The sequence below is a fragment of the Carcharhinus amblyrhynchos genome, chromosome 10, assembly GCF_965287045.1.
Source record: "Carcharhinus amblyrhynchos chromosome 10, sCarAmb.v2.hapA, whole genome shotgun sequence".
NCBI lineage: Eukaryota > Metazoa > Chordata > Chondrichthyes > Carcharhiniformes > Carcharhinidae > Carcharhinus > Carcharhinus amblyrhynchos.
Genome location: NC_137333.1, coordinates 84,741,346 through 84,768,941, shown reverse-complemented (window position 1 = coordinate 84,768,941; position 27,596 = coordinate 84,741,346). Strand labels below are relative to the sequence as shown.

General features: G+C 42.3%; 1 protein-coding gene across 1 annotated transcript in view; it reads right to left on the bottom strand.

Moving 5' to 3' along the window:
- Positions 1-27,596, bottom strand: part of cog6 (component of oligomeric golgi complex 6) — a 124,095-nt gene that overhangs the window by 18,308 nt on the left and 78,191 nt on the right. Inside the window, exons 9-14 of the mRNA XM_080197500.1 lie at positions 19,949-20,077; positions 19,777-19,868; positions 17,582-17,646; positions 5,401-5,492; positions 3,441-3,558; positions 1,612-1,743 (exon numbers count right to left, since the gene is read on the bottom strand). Of these exons, the coding sequence (XP_080053626.1) occupies positions 1,612-1,743; positions 3,441-3,558; positions 5,401-5,492; positions 17,582-17,646; positions 19,777-19,868; positions 19,949-20,077 (628 nt within the window). The remainder of the gene's footprint in view (positions 1-1,611; positions 1,744-3,440; positions 3,559-5,400; positions 5,493-17,581; positions 17,647-19,776; positions 19,869-19,948; positions 20,078-27,596) is intronic.

Here is a 27,596-nt window from a genome sequence, read left to right as displayed (position 1 = left end):
ACCAGAGATACCCACCTCCTCCACCCTCGCCCCCCCACCAGAGAATGATCTGGCCCACCTCTCTCCTCCTCCCCAACCATCGATCTGAGTTAGAGAGCCATTGGAAGCTCTGAACTTACCTCTTCAGAAGCTGGAGCGCCTGAAATAGACTTTTGCCAAGCATGTCTGTTTCGCGCTGAATCTGGAGGGCAAACATGATGGTAAAGGGAGAAATGCAGACAAGATTGAGCGTCCAGCTCATTAAGTCAATTCAAATGCGTGCAAGTGTATTTAAATTGACATCGTGCCTGTTTCAGGCACGACCATTTTCAGGTCTTGGTAAAGTGGGAATCTGCGCAGACCCAGATCACACTGTTCACTTCACGTCCAACTTTACCAAGTTTTCATGCCCAAAAACGGGCGCAATGCAATGGTAAAATTGGGCCCATACTCTCTTCCACCTTCGAGAAAAAAGTACAGAAGTCTGAAATCACGTACCAACCAACTCAAAAACAGCTTCTTCCCTACTGCCATCAGACTTTTGGATGGACCTATGTTACATTAAGTTGACCTTTCTCTACACCCTAGCAACAACTGTAACAATATATTCTGCACACGCTCCTTTCCTTTACCCCTACGTACTCTATAAACGGTATGCTTTGTCTGTACAGCGTGCAAGAAACAATACTTTTCACTGTATCCCAATATATGTGACAATAATAAAGCAAATCAAATCAAACGTTTGAAAGGGGGTCAAACCAATTCACACTTACCTTTCAGAATGTTTCTGACTCTTCAGCAGGCTTCCCCAGTGGTCAAAAACTGTCAGAAGTGGTGTTTTCCTTTGGGCTTTCAACACACAAAAACCTCATCCAGGAGAAAATTTAATTTTTCTCTGGTTAAAACAATGGCCTCAGATGACGTGTTGGTGGGGGGTAGGGTTTGCACCCAAAGTCCACCCAACCCATGAAAAGAGCACATGAAAATGTTGCAAGGTCGGGAATGCAGAGAACATAGAACATTACAGCACAGTACAGGCCCTTCGGCCCTCAATGTTGTGCCGAGCTATGTCCAATCCAAGATCAAGCTATCCCACTCCCTATAATTCTGGTGTGCTCCATGTGCCTATCCAATAACCACTTGAAAGTTCCTAAAGTGCCCAACTCCAAAAATTGTTTTTGAACTTAAAATGGGACTGGTGGGGCTTATCATCTTTATGTCTCATTCAGTGCTTACCCACTCAACACTGTTAAGTTGCAGGCACCAACCAATCTCGATGCTGCTTCTGGAGATATTATCCACTATCTGACCTAAGACTAGCTCTTCAAAACCGCTGTGAAATTGAACCAAGATCAAAACATGAGTGGAAAATCAGTGAAAACAGAAGAGTTGGCTGGACTGTAGGGCATTCTGCATTAGAGAGGTAAAAACCTCTTTCAAGAGTAAGCTTTTGATATTTATAGCATAGCGTCCTGAAAATGATGAAAGGCTTTCAACGCATTCAAAATAAGTTCTTGGCAATGCAAGTGCAGTACTTCTACAAACCACACATTACTGGGATTAAAACTAGAATAAAAATTGGTACATTTGAAGAATTTCAAGGCCTTATATTTTTGGTAAGTTTCAATTTACCTGGACAAAATCAGCTTGTCGTGCATCCAACGGCACAACTGAGGAGTCATGACAGGAAAGAACTTCACGCAGCAGAGACAGAGTGTGGTTCAGTGATGTAGTAGGACCTAGGTCGGGAGGAGGGAGTTCAACCTGCATGAATTGAAATTGAGGTATTAGTTTCTTCCTTAATGGTCATTATATCAACACCTTGCATTCACATAACACCTTTAATGTAATAAGATGCCCAATTCACTTCACAGTGGTATTTTGAAAACAAAGGAAATATTAGAACAGTTTTGTCAAAGGGTGTATCTTAAAATAGGGGAGAGAAGTGCAAGAGTGGTGAGGTCCATAAGGGAATTCCAGTATTTAGAGGCTCGGCAGCTGAAAGTTAAGCGATAAATTTGCGGGGTGCACAACAAGCCAGAATTGAGGGAGCACAGAGAGATGTACATATTGTTCTATTTAAGCAACACAGGTTTGAGGCCACACTGCAGGTCAGAACTAAGCACACAGGAGACAAATAAGCCACACACAAGAAGCAGTCTCTAAACAATCTGCACACTTTTTTTATTCATTTGTGGGATATGGGCGTTGTTAACTGGCCAGCATTTATTGCCCAACCCTAGTTGCCCTTGAGCAGTGGTGGTGAGCTGCCTACTTGAATTGCTGCAGTCCATGTTCTGTGGGTTGACCCACAATGCCGTTGGGGAGGGAATTCCAGGATTTTGACCCAGTGACTGCAAAGGAATGGCGATATATTTCCAAGTCGGGTTGGTAAGTGGCTTGGCCACATGCGCTGTCAGGCAATCTTAAGAGGATCATACACAGCAACAAGAGCACATCAGTGGGAAATTAGAGAGAACAATGGTTGTAGAAGGTTACAGAGATGGGGAGGTCAAAGCCATGGGGGGATCTGAAAACAAGGATCAGAATTTCTAAATCGGGAACTGTTGGACCAGGAGCCAATGTAGGTCAATGATCTCAAGGGTGACAGGTGAACTTGAACATCGTGCTCAAGTTTACGAAGGGAAGGGTGTTGGTGTGGATAGTTTGTCAGCAGGGCTTTCAAATAGTTTAGTTCAGAAGTAACATGAATCAGATGTAAGCAGCAGAACTGATGCAGGGGCAGGGACAGGTGATGGGGGATGGAAGTGGGCAACCTTTACATGATTAAAAAAGTGATGTTGTTGAGTGAAATTTCTAACCAAGGCAGTCACAAGTTCTCTGAACCTTCACATGAATATACACCGGAGCCTCTTAAAATTTTTACTTGTTTGAGTAAGCAAAGGTGCTCCTTATCCAAATGAACAGTCTTGTTCATGTAAATTAAGAAATTATTTTCTTGATTAGCATTTGATAATCACAATTTTACAGAATCTAACTAATTAACTAGATCATGTTAATTATAAAATGTAGAAAGGAGGACAGCGCGTGCTGGATCAGTGGTTTTTGGATATATTACACATTATTATTATTAGTTAAAGATGTGGTCAATAATGTGACATTAAAACTTTGAAACTTGTTCATTTCAGATGTTTTAAAAAGTGCAAAAGGAAAATGGACATTATCCAAAATTTCAGACCTTTTTAGAAATCTTGATTGAGTATATTACATGTAAAGTTAAGATTAGAGCTACGTTCTCTGAACTACCCCCTTCTAATCTTTCATCTGCTCCATTTACAAAAATGTGTATTTTGGCAATAGCACTGAAAAGAATGCAAGAAACAGACTATAATTCCAAAGCCTCACACAGCTAGTTATTTTCTTTTGCCATCAGTTGATTTATACTGGAAGGGGATCTACTGAAGGTTACTGCAAAGATTGATGTTAGTTCCACAATTCACCTTATCCATTAATTTACTGGCATGAAGACCGAGGCTATTGAAGAACATTTTTTTGCTGAGGACGTGCATTTCTTCGATTGTGGTCAGCAGTGTGGCTGCACAGTTTCCAACAATTCCACTGTGGAAAAGAAAAATAAGTAATCAGGATTGCAAGTTTTGGAATATTATCTATGAATGAATGGGTAAATGCACCATGACGAGATCCCATACAAATATGGAAGATTACTGGTTTATACTGAGATGACATGACTCAAGGTAGGATGGCAAAAGGAGCACTCCAGCAGGTACCTCAGCCATACCTGATCACTTCGCTGCCTTCACTGTAATGCCACTATAGTTGAATACACTGCACACATTGTCTAGACTTGCACAAACAGTAATATGCTACCCATAATAACTCAGAAGATTAAGTCTATGAACCATAGAGACATGAAAAGTCCCAAGTTTAATTCACATCTTGCTCAGTTACTTAAGAATATCAAAAACAGGAGCAGGAGCAGCCATATAGCTTCACAAGCCTACTCCTCAAGTCAATAAGATCATGGATGTTCTGATCTTGGTATCATTTTCTTGCCTCTTTACCATGACCCTCAACTCCCCTATAGATCAAGGAATTGTCTATCTTAGTCTTGAATATAATTAATGACCCAGCCTTCACAGTTTATTGGAGTGAAGAGTTCTAAAGACTCACAAACCTCTGGCAGAAGAAATTATATCTCACTTCCATCTCAAGTGGGAAACCCCTTATTTTGAAACTATGCCCCTTAGTTCTAGATACTCCCCTGAGGGGGAACATCCTTTCAGCATCTACCTTTCAAGCTCCCTCAGAATCTTACATTTCAATAACATATCTCATTCTCGTAAACACTACAGGGTATAGGCTCAATCTGCTCAACCATTCACCTTAAGCCACCACAGTAGAGAGCCTAATGAACCTTCTCAGAACTGCTCCCAAAGTATGTCCCTCCTTAAATAAGAATTCCAAAACTGTAATTCCGGGGTCCTTGTGCATGAATTGCAAAAACCCAGCTTGCAGGTGCAGCAGGTGGTCAGGAAGGCGAATGGGATGCTGGCCTTCATAGCGAGGGGGATTGAATATAAAAGTAGGGAGGTCTTGCTGCAGCTGTATAGGGCATTGGTGAGGCCGCAGCTGGAGTACTGTGTGCAGTTTTGGGCACCGCACCTGCGCAAAGATATTTTGGCCTTGGAGGGAATGCAGAGGAGGTTTACTAGGCTGATACCGGAGTTGAGGGGGGTTGAGCTATGAGGAGAGGCTGAATAAACTGGGCTTGTACTCGTTAGAGTTTAGAAGAATGAGGGGAGATCTCATTGAGACTTATAAGATGATGAATGGGATGGATAGGATAGAGGTGGAGAGACTCTTCCCGCTCAAAAAAGACAGCAGGACTAGGGGGCACAGCCTCAAGATAAAAGGGGGGCGGTTTAGAACGGAGTTGAGGAGGAACTTCTTCACTCAAAGGGTGGTGAATCTCTGGAATTCTCTGCCCGTTGAAGTGGTGGAGGCTGCCTCGCTAAATATTTTTAAGACGCGGGTTGATGGGTTTTTGATAAGAGAGGGGATTAAGGGTTATGGGGAGAAAGCAGGAAAGTGGAACTGAGCAGCGACAGATCAGCCATGATCTTATTGAATGGCGGGGCTGGATGGCCTACTCCTGCTCCTATTTCTTATGTTCTTATGTAGTGTCATAACTGTCCTGTTCAGTTGCAGTAAGACTTCACTAATTTCACACCCAGCCCCCTTACAATAAAGGCCAACATTCCATCTGCCTTCTTAACTACTTACTGTACTTTCATGCATGATTTGACTATTGTACTTCGGTTCCAGATTTGCAGTCAGTTCGCTTTTTAAACCTGTTTTCAATCACAAGCTCATGCAACTAAGGTATAAAAAATACCGATGCATTAGTAACTAAATAGGATATCTTATTTCCTTGCTTACCTGATGGTGTGGTGATAAAATTTTAGGAGATTGGAGAGTTTGTAGAGCAGAACTGCACCTGGTTCTGCTACTATAACCTGTTCAATACGCACCTAAAACAGCCAAACAAAACACACCGAATAAATATTATATTCTGTAACTAACTTAATGAAACAGTTACTTTAACCAAAGGCGAACCCAGAATTGTGGAATGATTATATGCAATGTTGGTTCATGACTTTCTCCTTTAAACATACAGGTATGAATAACAAAATATTAGAGGTAAATGAGGGGTCTTGCAAAATGATTTGTTTGATATGTGATAGTACCTAATAATGATGATAGCAAAACTGAAACGCTTACATTTACTTCAGTAGGTACATATTTATTTCAAACAGGAAGTGCTGCCAAGAAACAAGCTATGCTCATGAGGAGAAACTGTAGGAGGCACTGCAATGATTGCATCACGATAGGTACAAGCAATGCAGCGTCTCTAAAGTGGATTAGCAAACAGATTTTGGAGGATCATCAAATGTCCAACGGTGCTAACAGTTGAGAAAGAGAGAGATCCACAATTATTACTTGTGACTTTTACCCAGTTTGGTTGCAGTGCTAATGCCATTTTAGTATGATCAACAGAGCTGTTGGCAAGATAGAAACAGAACCGGTAACATGTTCCTGGCCTTTGTAAAGAAAGAAGGTTGGAGCTAGGAAAACAGGTGAATAGAAAGGGAAGCTTGAGAGTGGACCTGCTGAAGAAAGGGAGTGATAATAGCAGTCACAAATAAGGTAGAGGTAGCTAACTAATAAGGCACAGAGATGGTAATGATTTTGGTAATGTTGTCAAACACAGCTCAAGGACTCAGTTGTAATATAGATGCATTGCAAAATACCTAACTGTAGTTAAACTTTAATTTTTTTTTAATTCATTCATGAGGCATGGGTGTCACTGGCTGGCCAGCACACTTCTGACTTATGCCTTGATGAATAGGCTTTCAGGAGTCTGGAGGTGAGTTACTCGCCTAGGCAGTATTCCTAGCCTCTGACCTGCTCTTGTAGCGACTGTGTTTATGTGATGAGTCCAGTTGAATTTCTGGTTAATGGCAACCCCAAGTTGACAGCGGCAGATTCAGCGATGGTAACACCATGAATGTCATGGAGCAGTGGTTAGAGTGTCTCTTCTTGGTGGTGGTCACTGCCTGACATTTGTATGGCGCAAATGCCAGTTGTCAGCGCAAGCCTGGATATTGTCCAGATCTTGTTGCATTTGGACATAAGAACATAAGAAGTAGGAGCAGGAGTAGGCCATCTAGCCCTTCGAGCCTGCCCCGCCATTCAATAAGATCATGGCTGATCTGTCGCTGCTCAGTTCCACTTTCCCGCCCTCTCCCCATAGCCCTTAATCCCCTCTCTTATCAAAAACCCATCAACTCGCGTCTTAAAAATATTTAGCGAGGCAGCCTCCACCACTTCAACGGGCAGAGAATTCCAGAGATTCACCACCCTTTGAGTGAAGAAGTTCCTCCTCAACTCCGTTCTAAACCGCCCCCCTTTTATCTTGAGGCTGTGCCCCCTAGTCCTAATGTCTTTTTTGAGTGGGAAGAGTCTTTCCACCTCTATCCTATCCATCCCATTCATCATCTTATACGTCTCAATGAGATCTCCCCTCATTCTTCTCAACTCCAACGAGTACAAGCCCAGTTTATTCAGCCTCTCCTCATAGCTCAACCCCCTCAACTCCGGTATCAGCCTAGTAAACCTCCTCTGCACTCCCTCCAAGGCCAAAATATCTTTGCGCAGGTGCAGCGCCCAAAAATGCACACAGTACTCCAGCTGCGGCCTCACCAATGCCCTATACAGCCGCAGCAAGACCTCCCTACTTTTATATTCAATCCCCCTCGCTATGAAGGCCAGCATCCCATTCGCCTTCCTGACCACCTGCTGCACCTGCAAGCTGGGTTTTTGCGACTCATGCACAAGGACCCCGAGGTCCCTCTGCACCGTCGCCTGCTGCAGTTTTTCGCCCCGTAAGTAATAGTCCTTCCTACCATTCTTCCTACCAAAGTGGACCACCTCACACTTGCCAACATTAAATTCCATTTGCCATTTCCTGGCCCATTCGCCCAGCCTATCTAGATCCTTCTGTAGACTCTCCACACCCTCCGCACAATTTGCCGTTCCCCCAATCTTGGTGTCATCAGCAAATTTCGACACTCTACACTCGGTTCCCTCCTCCAGATCATCTATATAAATGGTAAAAAGCTGAGGCCCCAGCACCGACCCCTGGGGCACTCCACTAGTCACCATCCGCCAATCCGAATAGCACCCGTTGACCCCCACTCTCTGCCTCCTATTTGACAACCAATCCTCTATCCACGCTAACACCCTACCCCCAACTCCATGTCCCTCGACCTTCTGCAATAAGCTCTTGTGAGGCACTTTGTCAAACGCCTTCTGAAAATCTAGAAAGACCACATCCACCGGCTCTCCTCTACCCACCGCCCTAGACACATCCTCATAGAACTCCAGTAAATTTGTCAGACACGACTTCCCTTTAATGAAACCGTGCTGCGTCTGCGCTATCAAGCAATTCCCTTCAAGATGCCTCGCAATTTCCTCCTTAATGACAGATTCTAACATTTTACCTACCACAGACGTTAAACTAACCGGCCTATAATTCCCCGGCTTTTGCCTGGACTGCTTCAGTACGTGAGCAGTCACGAATGGTGCTGAACATGGTGCAATCATCTATGAAGATCTTCACTTTTGACCTTACGACGGAGGGAAGGTCATTGATGAAGCAGCTGAAGATTGTTGGGCCTAGGACACTATCCTGAGGGACTCCTGCAGAGATGCCCTGGAGCTGAGATGACTGACCCTCCACAACCATCTTCCTATGCGCCAAGTATGATTCCAACCAGCGGAGTGTTTGCCCCCAGTACCATTAATTCCAGTTTTGCTGGGGTTCCTTGATGCCATACTTGGTTGAATATGGCCTTGATGTCAAGGGCTGTCACTCTCACCTCACCTCTTGAATTCAGCTCTTTCGTCCATGTTTGAATCAAGGCTGTAATGAGGTCAGGAGCTGAGTGAAACCAAAACTGGGTGTCACTGAGCAGGTTATTGCCCATACCACTCTGGTATGAGCTTTGCTATCCACTTTAGCCATCTTTGTGGCCTCAGAATGTAAACTGATAAATTAATGCTTGTATATCTACCAGCATCGAGAACAGAATTAGGCTCTTACAACCACCACAGAGAAGAGACATTAATCTAAGCGTAGTCTATTATGTCACTTACTCTTCAGATATTAATAATTTCATTCATGTTAAAACCTTCCACATCGTCACTGAGGTACTTTCTTTTAGGAAAGAATGAATATGATGAAGTTGACATATCAGATTATCTTCACAGCAAATCAGTAATCAAAAGGAAAATGAAATCATTCTCCATTTTCAACAACAGAAAATACTAGCAATGTCTGGCAGCAACTATGGGATGAAAAACAAGAATTAATGATTCTGGTTTATGACCTTTCATCAGGATTTTTTTCCATGGAGTAAACTCAAGGAACAATGGACAGAATCTATTATTTTTTGGAGGTGAGAAAACCAGCATGCAGCTCGCCAGTTGCACTGCAGCTTTTCTCACCACATTGTACAGCACTCTGAATAAAAACCGAGGCATTGTCCATCCCACCATGCTGGAAAAAGCTGGCAACCAGGAACCTCAAGGGCTCTCTGACCTCTGAAAAAAAAACACAGGAAGCCCACCACCTCACGAACATGGAGACATCCTTCCTCCCCCACCCCTCCCATCCCATGACATGATGGCAGTGCCAGGGTACTCCCAGGCATGCCCCTCTCTCCCCAGGGGCTAGGGCTCTACTTAACCTGTGCACTTCTGGTGGGTTCACACTGCCTGGCTCCCATTTTTAAAAACCCTGTTGCCAACCTTGCCAACGTGGCATCCCAACGTAGGAGGTACATACGGCGGGAAAGCCCTGTAATAACATTATAATTAATTTAACTGAGGTTCCTGACCTCTCTGGGTGGGAACCTCATTATGTTACCGGGTTGAGGGTGGGGGGGGGGGTGGATTTTTAAAAGCAAGATCGCGCCAGCAAGATACTCGTTTTCTGACTCTTACAGGATTTTGCGCTCACGTCACTGCTTGAGACTCATTCACCGCATGCACAGAGTCCTAGTCAATGTGTCTAGAAGAGGTATGAATTCATGACCCCAAATGGCTGCTGTCCAGTCTTGAACTGAAAAATTTTGTTGATCTTGCTTCCACTTTCAACTCTTCTCTTGCATTCATGTGGTCTATCTTCAAATCTTTCATTCTTTTTCTTTATTTTTGTCTCCTTTCATAGGGATAGGCTATTGACAAATATTCACCACAAACCTACTGACTCCCATAGCTAACCTGATGACAATTTCCAACATGCCATTTCTTGTAAGGACTCTTCTACTTTCCTAGCTTCTCCATCTCTGCCATATCTGATCTGACGATGCAACCTCCTATATGGGCTCTTCTTTTTCTCTCAACCAAGGACTCCACAAGACTATCACAGAATTGCTACAGCACAGAAGGCCATTCAGCCCATTGTGTCTGCCCAGTTCACCAAGTGAGCAATTCCCTAATGCCATTGTTGAGACTTCTTCCCGTAGCCCTGCACATCCTTCCTTTTCAGAAAATAATCCAATTTCCCCTTGAATGCTTCAGTTGGGACCTGCCTCCACAGCACTTTTCAGGCAGCGCATTCCAGATCTTATCAACTTACTGTATGGAAAAGAATTCACCTTGACTCTCCACTGTTTGTTGGGTATGCCAATTCCTTTAATTCTGTGCCCATCAGTGGAAATGGGTTTTCCTCATCCACTCTGTCCAGACCTCTCATGATTTTGAATACTCTCCTTCAAATCTCCTCTCAACCCTCTCCGCTCCAAGGAAAACTAACCCAAACCAGATGTGCAGCCAGAAGATGCAAAACAATAGTTTGAGACCATTGCGTTAAAGAGAGGGGGAAAGCAACAAAATGGAATGCAACTATTTTTAGCGCTGCTGACAACTTACAATTCTCAAAGGGTTGAAACTGATGTCTAAGTGAGCAACTCTATGTACGTTGAAAAGGTGCTGAACAAACCTTAGTGCTACCTCAAGACGCCTGTTTTGGTGTTACACCAGAATTCCCTTTGAGAATTGATAATGTAGGCGCTGCGACACCGTAAACAAGTTCTTTTAATATGATTCCCTTCATTGTTCTCATTTTTGCTTCATATTACACTCCTTACCCTTCTTAAGAGAAAGGTGGATTATGCTCTTTCATTCCTTCACTATTAAACTAAGAGGCACAGGAAAAAAAAGGCTAAATAGACGTGGCTTCTAATTTTCTGTTTCTCTTCCTCTGCCTCTCCAGAAGCTCAGCTGCAATCAGGAACCTGTTGCGTGCAGAATCAAGTAATAAAGTTGCATCAATCGCTCCCTCACGCAGTAGTTTTGCACCATTGTACTAGCCTGTCAAACTGCAATGTATAAATGGGTGCTTCAAGTCCCATCAGTTTAGGTATAAAATTATAGGACATAGGAGCAGAATTAGGCTACTCGGCCCATCTAGTTTGCTCCACCATTCAATCACAACTGATATTTTTCTCATCCCCATTCTCCTGCTAAGATAATTGCGTTTTCAAAGGAAAATCTGACCTTTCTTTGGGGACAGAGATGAAAGCCTATTCATTTCACTCATCTCACGAATTGGCTAGGCAGTCACAAAATAAAAGCACTGACAATACCTATTTGTACTTCATTGCTTCAATGTCACAATGGACAATAACATAGGCATGAATATTGGTGAGGGACAGAAGGAAATAAGCATATCAAGAAAAACTGAAGCTACAATAATCAGGGGCCTAGTTTTAAGGCTGATTAAATTGGATATCCTAAATTGAAGAATTAGGCATATTAAAATCAAACAGTCAAACTCAGGCAGGTCAGACTTGATGAAAGTCAAATATACAAAGACATAGGAATATGTCTGGGCCTGGCCCATCAATCGCCCATCAAGGATCATTGCACTGCTGCACTCTGTTGAGACCAAGCAGGAGATCATCACACCCCTTTGAAATGCACCAGGCTACTGTTTGAAACTCAGATGACTTTCTGTCACCCAGAGTTCCTGCAGTTATCTTATCTGGCAACAGGTTGCATGGAGATGGACATCCTGGGGGCAGGTCCCAGTGCCCTGTCAGGCAGACATCAAGAAACCCACTGGCTACTGGGACCTGCTCCCAAGACCTCATTGGTTGGAAGCCAGAGAAGTTTCTGGAAAGGCAGGGAGGAAGGGGATAAAGATACATATCTCACTCACATCAGGAACATAGACTTGATGAGGGAGGTGACCTTGACCATCCGGAAGACTGACCAGAGAAGGAAGGGGAAAGCTGCCATCGAGACTCACCTTCATGACAATGGACCAGAACGACTCAGAGAATCGAGCCTGCAGTTTTAACCAAACCATCTTTGCGGGTAGTATGCTTGAATCTGGGGTATCCTCTTGTTTTATGTGGGTAATTTAAGGGTTAATAGTATTATTAATAATAAACTTGTTGAATCTTTACTTGTGTTTGTCTTTTGTCCATCTTGCAAATAAGGGCACGGGGTAAAACTTTTGAGTAAGCAAACTGATCGAAAGTATTTGAGAATTACGGGCACAACAGGTGAGGGTCAGGAAGAAATAAGTATATCAAGAAAAACTGAAGCTATTGCTGAAGAGATGAATAAATTACCTTTGCTCATGATTCTAAATGTCAACGTCTATATGAACTATTTAAATTCTGCTACTATTCAGCAATATTACTCAGAATGCAACATTAAATTTACTGTCATATATGATATATTTTTACTTACTCTTTTTGCTTCAAATTTTCTTTACACGTAAGACACTGTGAACATTTTGAAAACCAATGCCTTGCCCATCATAACATGTACAAGCTGTTCTCAAAATGAGTTAGTTTTGCTCAATGATTGGAAGATTAATTTCTAAATCTGCAACTATTAAATATTGTATAAATTTTAATTCATAAACTTACCAAAAACCCAGGGGCAGATTTACAGTTTGTGGGACCCCACGCTCACCTTCATTTCTGCCCCACCCCACAGAATGTAAAAACAGAAGCCACAAAAAAGTACACAATTTGGTTTTTAACTTGTGAAAACACGCCTGTGCGAATAATTGCTGAATTGAAATCCAAGCCTGACTCTTGTCAGAATAACGGTTAAGATTGTCAATATTGCCAGTGTGAGAGTCTTTGGAGGTGAGAAAACATGGAACTTGCAGATGTGCAACAAGATGGAAAAATCAGCCAATGATACCACTGCAGCACAGGCCAATCCAGGGCACCACGAGCCAGCCCAGGACACCGCGAACCAGCCCAGGGCAGAGCAAATACTCCAATCAACAAGATGCATACGCTGTCATTCAGCATATTTTACAGAAATCGCATCCAGTTACAAAACTAAAAGTTAACATCTTTACTTCCTTACTCACAAAATCAAAGAAGTTATTCACATGAGTGGAGTGTCCAATGTGTCCAAGTACAGTAGTTTTGTCTAGCAGGATTCTGTTCTTTGTTCCAGAGACATTTTGAAGGCCAGTTTTGAGAGTGATGGTGGTTTGAACTGCCAGCACATGACCAGCTGTAGCATTATAACAGACCAGCAATGGTCAATTTTGAAAAGCAGGATTTGAACAAGAGAGTATGGAAGATTTTCTTGCTTCACCCCTGTTGACATGGCAATTTAGGTAGCTTGTCCACACTTCTTTACAAAATCATCAATTACTTAAGAGGTAAAATCTCGTAAAGTCGCACTTTCAATCCTCAATATTGCTGAACTTGCCAAATGTTCCTGACTCATTGTACTTCGCAAATCATTTTTAATTCTTCTCAATGCAGAAAAATAACGTTCACCGGAAGCATTTGTGACAGGCATTGTTAAAAATATTTTCAGAATAGTTTCCACACTTGGAAAGGTTGCTCGCAAACCACATACCAGACTGTACAAATCAGCTGGTGATCTCAAAGCTTATCATTATCAATGGAAGGAATGGTTTCACTTCACCTTCAAAAAGATTTCTGTCAATGTCCCCCCCCCCCCCCCCCGTAGAATTCACTCAATTTCTTACTGCAGTGGCTTTTCAACCAAAAGACTGGTTAAAAAGCATGCAAAATATGTCAACAGTCTATAACTGCACTATTATTGTGTCACAAATAAGATTAACAGTCTCAACTGTCTTCTTTTTCCCCTTTTAGAATAGTTTCATTGCCTCTAGTTTCAACGAAAAATAACTTCTTGCATCTTGTTTCTCTTAATCAGACAGACCTTATTTTTTGTTAATGTTAGCGTCTGCTTCCATTGAGCTATAGTCATTTCAATCTTCCACGACAAAAGTTTTAACTGAGGCTGACAATTGTGTAGCATTAAATAAAGTTGTATTAACTTTTTTTTTAGTAATTTGCTGGTGGCATTAATTCTTTGAAGTAAACAGTTCCACAAGACAATGAAAACAGCAATATCGTACTTTTCAAGCTTCGTTGCTGAGGATTTTGCTTCAGCTTTCACATGTGGTTTTCCTGAATTTGATGCAGCTATGTCTAATAAAGGTTCTCTTTATATTAGCAAATTTCATTTAAAAAGCCAAAACAGCAACTGCATGAGCGGACCACCTGGTGTCAAATTCGTTTGACTGGCAAATGTTTTCCATTTGCCTGCTCCAAGTGTGATTACAACATGTCCCAATCGTGGAAACCAAAAAAAAGCATACATGTTTTGAACAAAGTCAAAAAAACGTACCACTCCCGCACAGGATTCAATTGCAAAGTTGCAAACTAAGTTCAAGGGGTGACCAGAACATAGGATGAATAGTGCTGGGGATTTGCATTATTCAAACTTGCTTACAACCTAAATATTTCCTGCCACATTTGCGGCATTATCAAAGCTCTGTCCACAACAATTTCTGATGTCCAATCTTAAATTTGCAATGATTTCCAAAGCAGTTGTCTGCAGACACTCAGTGGGATCATTGTTGGATAAAACAATGAAATCACTCAAAAAGTTTACCATCACTGGTCACATGTCTTAAGATTAATGTTAAGTGGTCCACGTGACTCACATCTGGTGTTGAATCAACTATTACGGAATAGTATTTGGCATCTTTTACTTCATCAGCGAATTTGAATCTGAGCCACTCTGCCATTATAGTGATGAAATCATTGTAGGTTTTGTGCGTTAAAAAGTTGGTCTTCCCTGACCCAACCAATTTCAAATGCTCTGAAGCTCACCAAATTCACTGAGTATTCAAGACAGGCTAAAAAAAATTACCTCTTTGAGCTGACAATGATATCTCATAATGTCCTCTTAGGGGCAGTCCCAAAGAAGACAGTAGTTTGACTGTGGCAACAACATGTTCAGCATTTTCTTCCAATAAGAACACTCCTTTTCAAACAGAACCAATAACATAGAATCAATCCTTACAGTTAACTTACTTTTTTGAACAAATGCATATAGAGCTTTAATATGAGCTTTAGAAGTTTCTTAATCAACAATATCTCTTCCAACATTTCTCCAGTTGGAATACCCATTGACGAATGCTTGTTTCCCTTTACTAGGGTCAGGAAATAATTTGCAAACATAATAGTAGACTGCCTTAGAGGTTTCTGACAAAAAAACAACCAATTTCTAATTTCTGTTATTCCATTTCTCTTCACCCGCAGAAAATGCAACTTATTAAGACTTCTACGCTGCTTTCAGCCTCCAAGCTCAAACACTTTTTTCAAATTTTCCATATTAGCTGGTTTATTTAGTACGAAATATTCAATCATACTCTGGAACAGACTTTGGCCATAAGGCAATGTCTTCAGAGTTTCTTCCTTCACTTCAACAAACGAATCAGCAATTTTTTGTAGTTGCACAGTCATTTCAGAATCCATTTCTTGTTCAACTTTTACAGACAACGTGGTGTCTCTGGAAATCGGCAAGTTTAACTCATCAGATAATTCACCCATTCCTTTGAATGAGGATGAATGTGCAGTTTGTGCACTATTCAATCCCTTGATCTTTTCCAATTTTTTGGCTGCCAGATTGATAGTGTCACTTCATATTGCTGAAGAATCCAATCTTGACTTTCGGCAGCTAATGAAGTGTTTAAAAGAGCGGGTGTTTGCATAGTCAATCCCATATTTTAATCAGGTTCAAGCTCTGCAAAGACTGTTTTCATCTTTTAACTATGAAGCTGTGATTCTGATCAAGATTTCAAAGAACACTCACTCCGCTCTCCTCCTGCCCATTCACAATCTCTCCCTCCTCATGGATCTTCAACCCCATCACAAACTCGCCCTCCATAATGCAACCCCATCCTCACACATTCTTCCTCCCTGAAAGTCTGCAACCCAACCGTCTCACGCACTCTATCCCCATGCCCCCTACACCCTCACACCCCTCCCCCCCCCGACTTCCCATCCCCTCATATATCACCCCACCTTTCACACTCTCCTATTCTCAATCACCTTGCTTGCCTAGGGTCTTCATTCTTCAAGACAGCCTGTGTCACTCGCTGTGGCCACTGCACCTCTCCCTTGCCTTGGGGTGTCGTCATGGGCTTGTGTTGCTGGTGAGGATCTGCTCTACTGCTGGCACAATCTAGTGCTCGGTTCTTCATGGCTTGATTTGGAGTGTTGCACACCTCTTGCTGTTGCTGGCCTGGGTTCGCTAGTGCCGGTGCCCAGTGCAAACCTCCTTGCCTGCTCAGCTCCTCGTGGCTTGATTCGAGAGTTGCGTTTTGCGCCTACTGAGAGCCTGGTTCACCAGTGTCAGTGCCCAAAGCAAACCTGTTCAGGTTTTTGTGGCTCTATTTAGGGACTATGCATTGTGCCTATTGCTGTTGCTGGCATGGGTCCGCTAGCGCCGGCATCAACCTGCTTGCTTGCTTGTGGCTCGATTGGCAAACCCCAGCAGCTTAGTCCCTTATTGTGTGGCTGTCTGCCACACCTCTCCCTCACCTCTCATCATGGTCTTGTGTGCATGCGCACTTCAACAAGTTAGCCATTCATTAACTGTTTTCCCATTCTATTAGGCTCACAATCAGAGTCTGATTTTGCTCTGCAATTGTTGCTGATAGTCTTATCATTGGATGGCAGCCGCCCTCCCCCATGTTGGTCAGGACCCTGTGCCTAGGCACAGTGCGTTTCATTATAAATCCACCTCTGCAAAAACCATAACATAAATATGCTTATTGTAATCAGCATAAGCACAATATAAAAATAAGAAGAATCTGTCCCACAACAATTTAGCGCTTAAATGGTTTTCCCTTTCTCTATTAGTTTCCTGCTTTGGCCTAAAGTAGCCAGATAGCTTTCTCCCAGACATCATAATTTCACCTCTACTCTGAGCTTGGACAACAGCAAGGCAGGATGACTGACTTTCCTTCTAATTCTGTGGGCGTACACTTCCTCTATCTGAGGTGACATCTTGATTTCAGATGATATGACTATTGGAACTTCAAGTCTGAACATGTATCCTGCTGATCGGTACAACAACGTGTGCTGAAACATTAGGGTTAGCAATTTTTCCATTCACCCGCAATTACTGTTTTAGCACTCAAATTTATGAAAGAAAACACAACTTAAAATAAACATTGTTCAAAATGCAAATCTGAACATTTGCTTTCTCATCATCATCTTCATGTCATGTTTCCTCGTTACCCTCCTGATGGTGTTTACTGTTTAGTGGGATATGATCTCACAACTTTATTGTGTCTTATCCAAGGGTCAATTATTCACATATGACTCACTATTCATTCATATGTAGTAGCGTCACAGTCAGCCAGATGTGTATGCACACTCTTCCAGCAAAGGCAACTGGTTAGTGCTGAAAAGAACGGAAGTTGATCAATGCTTCCTCCTACATCCAGGAACACAAGAGTAACTGTACTGACCTTAGCACTAACCATACCGCGCTTCAACACAAACGTGTTCCTGGTCTGTATAGTTCAGCTACTTGCTGGATACACCCAAAGCTGTCAGGAAGCCCAGTACCTTCAAAGAACTGGAAGCCTGTGCCTTTAGGATTACAAAAAATCTTAGATCTTCAATGTATTTTTAGCTCAAATGTATCAGATCAAGTGTCTAATAGATTCAGTCAGTACCTTTAAAGGTCTGCACACGCCTTCAGTGATGTGTCCTACCACCTGCTGAATATTATCCTCCACACCTGTAATAATAAAGAATGTCTTATTTTAAAGTACAGCTCACCTTAGCTGTAGCAAACCTTTCATTAATACACATCTATTCCATGATCTCAGCAGAAGCCACAGTTCTGGCAGCTTACACCTCCGAAGCTCTGGAAAGAAAAGCTTCTCTGTACTTCCTCATACATTTGTAATAGTAATATTTAATTTAACTTGGTGTTAATATTGAAATCAGTGCTGTATTGGTCTATGTTGGACTGCAAAACAGTAGCACAATGTACTAATAACTAAAAATTAACTAATAACTAAAATGTAACAAAAAATTGGAAATGGGACTAATGGAAGTGAAACGCTGAGGATGATCTCATTTCATTACAGATATGGTTAAATCAACAATTGCTTTGAGGTGCAAGAGGCATTCCCCTGATCTGTGATGTTACAGGACTGCCCTGTTATCTTTGGCAATTTGACATTTGCTTCAAGATTTATTAAGAAACATGTCTCCAATGATAATCTTTTTTGATAAGTCGTCCAAAGTACTGGTACTGTGAACAAAAAGTTCCTATGACTTTGCTGTATTTTTTTCCCTAATGTGGCCAAGCTTTCTGGTTTTACAAAGGCACTAAAAAAAGTAGTTTATTTATTAGTCACAAGTAGGCTTATATTAACTCTGCAATGAAGTTACAGTGAAATTCCCCTAGTTGCCACACTTTGGTGCTTGTTCAGGTACACTGAGGGAGAATTTAGCCAATGCACTTAACCAGCATGTCTTTTGGACTGTGGGAGGAAACCAGAGCACCCGGAGGAAACCCCGCAGTCACGAGGAGAACGTGCAGGCTCCCAAGCTGGGAGTCGAACCCAGATCCCTGGCGCTGTGAGGCTGTAGTACTAACCAGTGGTTACCATCTATCTAGCATAGATCTATCATTGCAAGTCACCTAGAAGGTTTAGATCAATTCTCTATTTGGTAAAACCTTAAGTTGCAAACAGATCTTGGTATTCTGAGTTAGGATTCATCAAATGAACAACCAGACCAAGATCTGCCCTTAACCAGCCTTTAGGGCACTGAAATTTAAACTGAACAAAATGGTAACAGATATCAGCACAAACAGAACAGTTGTTTGGGCTTCATGAGCCAGTTTGTCCTGGCTTACTTACTGCTGTTTCAAAAATATCTTCACACATTGAATGTCCAGTGTATAGACTGCCATCTAGTGTAATAAATTTTGGAGTCAGCTGCAGTATCGTAAAGGGAATTGGATCAACTCAGTCCAAGAGAAAATCCTGAGCACGGTGTGGGAAAAAGAGCATATTAACTACAGCAAATCCTGAAAAGGTCATTCAGCTCACATCGGGTAACAGTTTAAGCTGCATTACCTCATTTTAATTCCTACGTGCGTAACTGATCCATAAATTCACGAACATTAATGCATATTTGTTTGTTTAGTTAATGATTTGGACGACTGTAATACTCTCTTAAAAGAAGATAGTGAAAAGAAATTTTAAAGAAGAGATTATCAATAATTGATAGAAAAATTCACAAGTTTTTAACATCATATTCGGGCCTGTAGCACTCTGACCCTATAATGAGGCAAACTATTACGGAGCATTAATTGCTCATTTTGCCACACTTCTGTATGCTGTGATTGCATCTCATTCTGCTATAGCTTCTCAAGTGTAACTGGCAGGCACACTGCAAGCACAGACAGCAAGTATGCACTGTGAGCGTGAAACACAGAGCTAGTCCCAGACACAGCTTCAGTGTAAATAGATTTTTTTAAAAATCTATTATTTATCTCCTCCTTCCATGGATCTATTTTACACCACATGTATTTTCAGAACTGCTAACAGGTGTTCGCTGTGTTCCTCAGTTCCCGGCAAACTAAATAACATGCAAGAAATGAAAATAAAATCTCCCTTTTGTTCACTTATTCTAACGGGAAAACTGCTTTTCATCTGAGATAAATTATACATTTTATTGCATATAACAAACACCTCACTATCAAGAACAAATCTGATGTCTGTGTAGAATTCTGTACAGCTTGTCATGGAAATTTGCCTTGAAGTGCCATTAAATTTTAGGGACTTGAATTACAAATGGATTCTGCATAATCACTGGAGGAGGCAGCCCATTTAAAGAATTAAACAATTACCTTGCATAGTTACGAGCTTTAGTAAAGCCTCAAGATGTTCTTTTTCTGAAGCAGCTGCCTGATGTAACCATGCCAACATATCCCCAACATACCTGAAATCACAAGATTTACTCAAGTCAGGTTTAAGAAAAAACGAATGCCATTAGTAAGTTCAGTGTTTTGAGTCACATACCTTAAAGGGTCGTGCGAATGCATTTCAATTGGCCGTGGAGTTCCACCAGGCCCACCTCTGGTGAGAGCGTCTATAAAACCACGAACCACTGCACTCCTCCTGGCTGTGCCAAACTCATCAAGGATGTAGCTGGGGAAATGAATGCACATGTGAAATGTGAGAAGGGAATATAAAAACAGTGGAAAGGAGAAATAAACTCGTAAAGCAAGTACTCACTGTTAAAACAGGCATAAAAATATATCATTTTCCACATTAACTCACTATGACAGCTTTTCTATGGAGTCACGCATTCTTCCTTTAGATCTATGGAGTAAGTGTGCAAAAATCTTGGAATGGGGGGGGGGCACCTGCATCCGAGCACATCAGTGCCTACGCAACCAACTTACTTAAATAAATACTTTACTGTCCTTGATCAGACAGAGGCCAGGGTTCTCCCAGCCCACTGTGCTAAAAGAGAGGGACATTTAATTAACATTTAACAATTAACATTTCTATATGAGTAGCAGGCCAGGGACACTAGTCTCCAGGCCCACTAGTGTTTTTATCCCCTCACCCTGACAGGAGTGGTTCCCACCAGTGGGGTTTACAACTGCTCCCCACTAACTGGGAACAGGCATCCTCACACTGCTGGTGGGGTCAGAGGCCATTGAGGTCCCACAGGAGGTCAGGGGCAAGGGTTGTGCCCCTTCAGCAGTGCCAGTCTGGCACTGCCCAAGAGGCACACTGGCACTGTGCACTGGGCAGTGCCATGGGGGCAGGGCCAGAGAGGTATCTGGCATACTGGGGGGGGGGAGTTGCCTGGTAGGCTGGTGATTGGCAGGGGCAGTTCCATGGAAAGATTTGGGGAAGGCCAACAATTGGAGGCCGGTGATGGGGGGTGTGTGTGCACGTGTTGATCTCTGCACTGACAGATCGATGCACGTGCAGTGGCCTGCTCAGTGCTACTCTGCAGGCCGCTCATACAGGATGAGAACTCGCTCTCCACTTTTCAGTGTGAATCAGTCTGAGGCACTCTGCATCGCACAGAGTGTCAGAGATTCATTCAGGTAAGTACACCCAAAAATGTGCAGGAAATTCTTCCCTTTCCCCACCAGTTGAGCACTTAGAGTTTTGTTTTGGGAGAATTCCAGCCCAGATTTGTTACTGATAGTGAGGTATTTGTTATATGCAACAAAATATAGAATTAATCTCAGCTGAAAAGAAGTTTTCCCATTAGAATAAATGAAATAAAGGGAGGTTTTATTTGATTGTTAACAAACGACAACATAAACAGTAGCTTGCACTGCACAAACGGCAAGGTTCTGAAGCAAACAATCGTTAAGTGTGAGCTCCTAAAATTATACAACTCACACCATGTCCAAGAAGGATAATTGAAACATGCAGAAGATTTTCGTCCTTGTGACCTAACAGACTAAGGTCCCTCACTGAAGTTTCTCACAAAGGCTCTCACTTGATTTTAAGTAGCTAAGGGTTCATATACCTAACAATTAATACAGTCCCAACAGCCCCCAACCCCCACCAATAAATTCACAATCTCAACGAAGCCATCAGAGGGAGGTGTTGAGCTATAGCAAGATGTTCCTTTAATGAGAGAGAGGGAAACCTGGTGAATCAGTCAACCCCTGTCACTTCCATCCACCACTTAGCAGCTAGCTTCTGGGATAACAACATCTACACAATCTCTTGTTTGGTGATTGGACAAACAGGCTGAAGGTTAAAAAAATACTTTTAAATAGCGGGGAAGTAATTCAAATTAGAAACTTGAGAAAGCAGGAAAGACATTTGAGAACTAATTGCTCTTAAACAGCACAAATAAAATCAGGCAGAAACTTATACAAATATTTCCTCTTGTCAGACAATCTAGAACTAGAGGTTGTTTTTTTAAAAATAAAGGCTCACTCAGTTTAGGCAAAAATGAGGAGAAGCCTTTTCTCTCAGAAGGTTCAGAATCTCTGGAACTCCTCCACCAGTATAAAAAAAACAAAGAAAATTACAGCACAGGAACAGGTCCTTTAGCCTTCCAAGCCTGCACCTACCATGCTGTCCGATTGAACTAAAACACCCTACCCTTCCGGGGACCATATCCCTCCATTCCCATCCTATTCATGTATTTGTCCAGATACCTCTTAAAACTCACTATCGTATCTGCTTCCATTACCGCCTCCGTCTGAGAGTTCCAGGCATCCACCACCCTCTGTGTAAAAAAAACCTGCCTTGTACATCTCCTTTAAACCTTGCCCCTCGCACCTTAAACTTATGCCTCCTAGTAATTGACTCTTCCTCAAAAGACAGTGGAAGCAGAATCTTTGAATATTTCTAGGGCAGAGCCAAATTCGTGATTGACCAGTGGGTTAAATGTTTTCAGGGGTAGGCAGGAGTGTGGGATTAAAATTACAAGCAGCTCAGCTATGATCTTATTAAATGGCAGAGCAGGTGCAAGGGACTGAGTAGCCTACTTCTGCTCCTTTCATTCGTATTTTTGTTGCGTCTAAATATTCACAGTTTAAACTCTAAATTCATATTAAATACTGGCAGTTTATGACAAAAATAAGTTGCAATTTTTTAATATGGATATTTTGGTCCTACCAGTTGATTATACAGTTCACAAGCAAGATCAGCAAACCACCAAACTGATGCAAATGAGAAAGTTATTGTAAATTGCCAGCAACCTAATGTTGTCAGCTCTTTTGCACAAAATTACTTTGCTTCAATAGGCCTTTAGAGTGATATTTAATGGGGCTCATCAGAGCGAGAAATGTGGTGTGTGGGGAACATTAATTAGACAGGAGCTGAAATCTTGGTTTCCTGATGGTTGGTTGAGTTTGTGAGATAAACTGGACAATATGCCTGTGGCAGAGTGGCCAACATGCTGGGAACCTATTTACCATTCACTTGCATAGGGCGAATACTTATTAATTGGGAAGTGCATGCAGTTCAATCCTACCTTGTATATTAAGTAAGTGGAGCATGGGGAACTCATATCTCCCCTTTCCTGATAGTTTAAAAATGGCATGCATCAGGTGAGGTTGTTCAGTTTTTGGATCTGAGGTGAGGTTTTGTCTTTGTCTAACTCAGCAGCATGAGGGCTGTTACCAGTGGAAAGGATGAGTTGGAGATGGTAGTGTGGTGCTTGGGGCCTCAAGCAGCAGCACCGTGAAGCACTGGCACATTCTGGGGGTGGGAGGCAGGAGGTGGGTTGAAGGAAGCCAGTTTCCCCCTATAGGGCAGTGGCCTGGTCCTGAGTGCTTGCTGCACCACACATGACAAGTCAGCAGACCAAGCTTAAGCAGGGCAGGTCTATCTGCAGGCGGAGCAGGTCAATGGTCTCTGAGGATGAGCCAAGGGAAAGTGAAGGCAGGTGAAGGATGACGGTTGGATGTTCTAAGATGACAGGGAGAAGGGGCAGGATAATGTTGGGCTGGTCAAGGGTGAGGTGAGGAAGTCTAAGGGTGACAGAGGGAGGGTGGAGGTGGGTGGGTTCCAGTTGAAAAGTCACAATGTTAGTGTTCATCAGCATGGTTGCTAAGAAACCGCTACCTTGATGGAGATCAGGGTATTTTGGAAGGAAGGATTGCAAGAGTTCTGGGTATGGTCCTTGGGAGGGTCAATTCCCACTGGTCAACTGTAGCTGTGTGAGGAATGAAAGTCATGTCAACAGGAGATGCCCATGTCATTGCTGCCATTCCTCACACAGTTCGCAACCTGGATGAGCAATGGGTCTAACACATCCACAGAACTCTTTTTTACAAACAAAGGAGGGCCCTAGCCGCATAGCAACATAGGCCACCATCTGGCAAAGCCGATGAGGGGGAAAGTCAGGAGAAATGCAACAAAGGCCAGAGCATTGGTGCATCTGCGAGTGTTCCACACATTCATCACATGCTCCGCATGTTTGAGCGGCAATACTAGAAATAGCTAAAGCTTTCTCAGGAGGTGTTACTGCCCTCTAATTGTTCTTACAACAAGACCTGCAGCTCTGTGGCTTTGGAAGTAATGTCATGCCAGTTATCCTCTGGGTAACTGCGGCCCTAAAATTCTATACTAGCAGCTCATTTCAGGACTTCATGGAGGATATTAGGGGCAGCACGGTGACACAGTGGTTAGCACTGCTGCCTCACAGCGCCAGGGTCCTGGGTTCAATTCCAGCCTTGGTTGATTGTGTGGAGTTTGCATGTTCTCCCCATATCTGTGTGGGTTTCCTCCAAGTGTTCCCATTTTCTCCCACACTCCAAAGATGTGCAAAGTGGATTGGCCATGCAAAAGTTGCCCCTCAGTATCCCAAGAAGCATAGGTTAGAGGGATAATGGAGTAAATACATAGGACAATGGGGATAGGGCTTGGGTAGGAGATTCTTTGAAGAGTCGTGGCAGACCCGATGGGCTGAATGACCTCTTTCTGCACTTTAGGAATTCTATGATTCTATAATATGTGGCATTTCCCAGATTGCATATGGAAGTTGACAAATATCCTGTTCAGTAGGGCCAACAACGTTCATCCAATTCTCATGATGTAGAGATGCCGGCGTTGGACTGGGGTAAACACAGTAAGAGGTCTCACAAAACCAGGTTTAAGTCCAACCAGTTTATTTGATAGTAATCACACAAGCTTTCGGAAATGGTGTTCCTCTGCCAGGTGTGTGGAAGGTTCCACGCCTGTTCCAAGCCTGATGTTGTGAGACCTCTTACTGCATCCAATTCTCAACAGATGATGATAGCCAAGCCACTGGAGCAGCTGGCTTCAGCTGTTGTCACATGGTTCCCACAAGTACAGAGTGTAAGTGACTGCACACGAGTGGCCAGTAGAATTCAATGGGAACAGTTAACTGCATTTGCAAATGGAAGGAGTTTCACTCCCTGAACATTCAAGCTGCCCGAGACCACTGGAAAAGAATTATGCAGGTGCTAGTTTCCCAAGAAGCTCTCGTAACACAAAATCTTAAGGATGTATTAAGGATTGTGACTGCATGCGTTATGGCTGCCAACATATAAATGGAAGTTGCACACATTTCTCGTCTCACTGTCAGGATCGGCATTCTACTTATTAAATTCTGCCCGTACAATTATTGCTGTAATTTTAAATTCACCATTATACTGACATTTATTTGGCAGTGAAAACATCATGATTTACATTGTGGTTATTAGTCACAATCAACTTTTCTTCTAATAGTTTGAGTTTTTAATGACCACTGCAAAAGAATAAGTTGAAATTAAAAATGTTGTAAAAGTCATTAGCAAAGTTGAAGCCCATGAAATTAAACAGGAAATGGAAAATGTGGAAAGAAAATTGGCTAAGAGACAATAAATAGACAGTGGTGGCAAATAGTTATTTTCAAACTCGACGGATGGGTACTGTGGTGTTATCCAGGGGCCGGTATTAAAACTGTGGAATATATATTATAAATAAATATATATAATATATATATCACACACACACACACACACACACACACACACACAAACATATACACATGGCAGAAATAACGTACAGCAGAGAAATGTGAAGATATCCATTTTCAGGAATGAGGAGGGGGAAAAGAAGCTTAGCAGTACAAATTTAAATGGTGTGCAGGGAGATGGAGACCTGGGGCTACACATAGGTATAGGTAAAGGTGTAGAACAACTTGTTAAGGCTGCTAAAAAGCCATATGCAATTCCTGACTTTATAAATACAGGCATATGCCGCGACTTTGCACCCTCATTCGCCACAAGAGCAAACAACAATGTGGGTGCACAATATCACGAGACTCAGAGAGTGAGAATCTCATCCAGTAAGGTGGGAAGCTCATTTCAATACATGTAAATACAATAAGCGGACTTCCCTGCCGTCTCATCCCTACACACTGGGAATTGCCTGCTCGCCAACGAATCCCAGGGCTGCTGGCTTTATGACTCTGATGTAGTCACGCTTTCAGATTTTTCCTGCATGGATGTTGGATTATCTGGCAAGCAAAGCCAACTGTGCAGCTTGTGAGCTGCAAGTGGTTTTTTCACCTCAGCCAGCATCTTGTGCAGTGAATGGAAAATTCAGTAAGGAAATTAAGCTTAATTCATAAGGCGCTGGTTAAGTTTCAGCTAGAGTCTTGTGTCCAATTCAGGGCAACTTTAGAAAGAAATGAGAGGCTTAGAGGAGATAAAGAAGGGAATTACTGAAATATTACTGGGATGAGGGACTTCAGAGAACAGATAACTTGGGATTGTTCTGCTTACTGTATTGGTAACCAGAGGACAAGATGTGAGAAAATGGACAAAACAGCCAAAAGAGGGATGAAAAAGGTGGTGGTAGAAGTTGCAGTAATAAATTTCAAAATGAAGAATTTGATCATGGGGAAAGAGCAGAGGAGTTAAACTAATTAGATAGCTATTTCAAAGAGCCAACGCAGCCACCATGGACCAAATAGCTTCCTTCTGTGCTCTATGATTCTATAATAGCCAGTTTAGACAGTCACATATCAGGTACAGTGCCGTATAAATATATTTCTATGATTGAGGTGGAAATGTCAGTTGCAATTTCACTGGTCAAAATAAATATAGTATTTTACAAAGAAGCAGAGGGAATAGTGAAAGTTTTGAAATTAATTTTAATCATCAACTTGTGTCAAGATCACTCAATGAAGTCACTGAGATAACACTGCATTGCAATGAAGAAGAGACAGGCAATATTATTACTGCTAGTAACCCACAAGGGACGATATTTAATGGGGCTTGTAAAAGTGGGAAATGTGATGGGCAGGGGACCTTACCTAAGTGAAAAGTCGGTTTCCTGATGAAAGGTTGAGATGTAGAGATTACGTCAGTGGTGGGCCTCAAACCATCCAATGAGGGGGCAGGGGTTCTTATTTTCACTTGCATCCCATGAATACTCACTCATCTTCTTAACACTTTTTCAAATGAATCCTACCTTTAGAGTTAAGTCAGTGGTGCACGGGAAACTCATGCCTCCTGTTTATTTAAAGGTAGGAGAATTTCACAGTAATTTCATTGCAGTAAGCCTTACTTGTGACTAATAAATAAATAAATAGATATCAGTTAAGATGGCATACGCTAGGTGAGTTTGTTCATTGGGATCTGAGGTGAGTGGTAGTTTTAGTGGAAATTTACAGTGGGGTAGGGAAGCACCCTCCCTGCTTGGATGGAAGGTCAGAAGCGACAAGTGCAAGTCACAGGTGAGGGGGATTGGGTTGGGGTATCTATCTGTAGGGGCCAGAGATTTTCAAGGGATCCAGTGTGGTTGGGGGATATGACAAAGGAGCCAACAACAGAGGCTGGAAGGCTGGCAGCAGCACGTGAGGGGTTGGAGGGGGATGTACGTTAATCAGAAAGCCAGCACACAGAATGTGTAATTACAGGTGCACTGCTGCCCAATACATAAGTGGTAGTGGCACCACTCTTCATTCTGCCACTGGGACTCTCACTTCTCTTATTAAATTCTAATAAGGAGTGACTATCAAGATTACATTTAGGCAAAGGTGATCTATATATTAGTTTCTGCTGCAGTGCACACATGCATTATAGTCCTAACTAGAAGTGCACATTTACAGTGAATGCTGGCAGGAATAAAGAAAACCAAATGCTTCTCTATCCTGCATAATGCACACGATTTCTATTCATGCATTTAATCCAGATCCTGCTGCAAACCCTTTTAAAAGCTA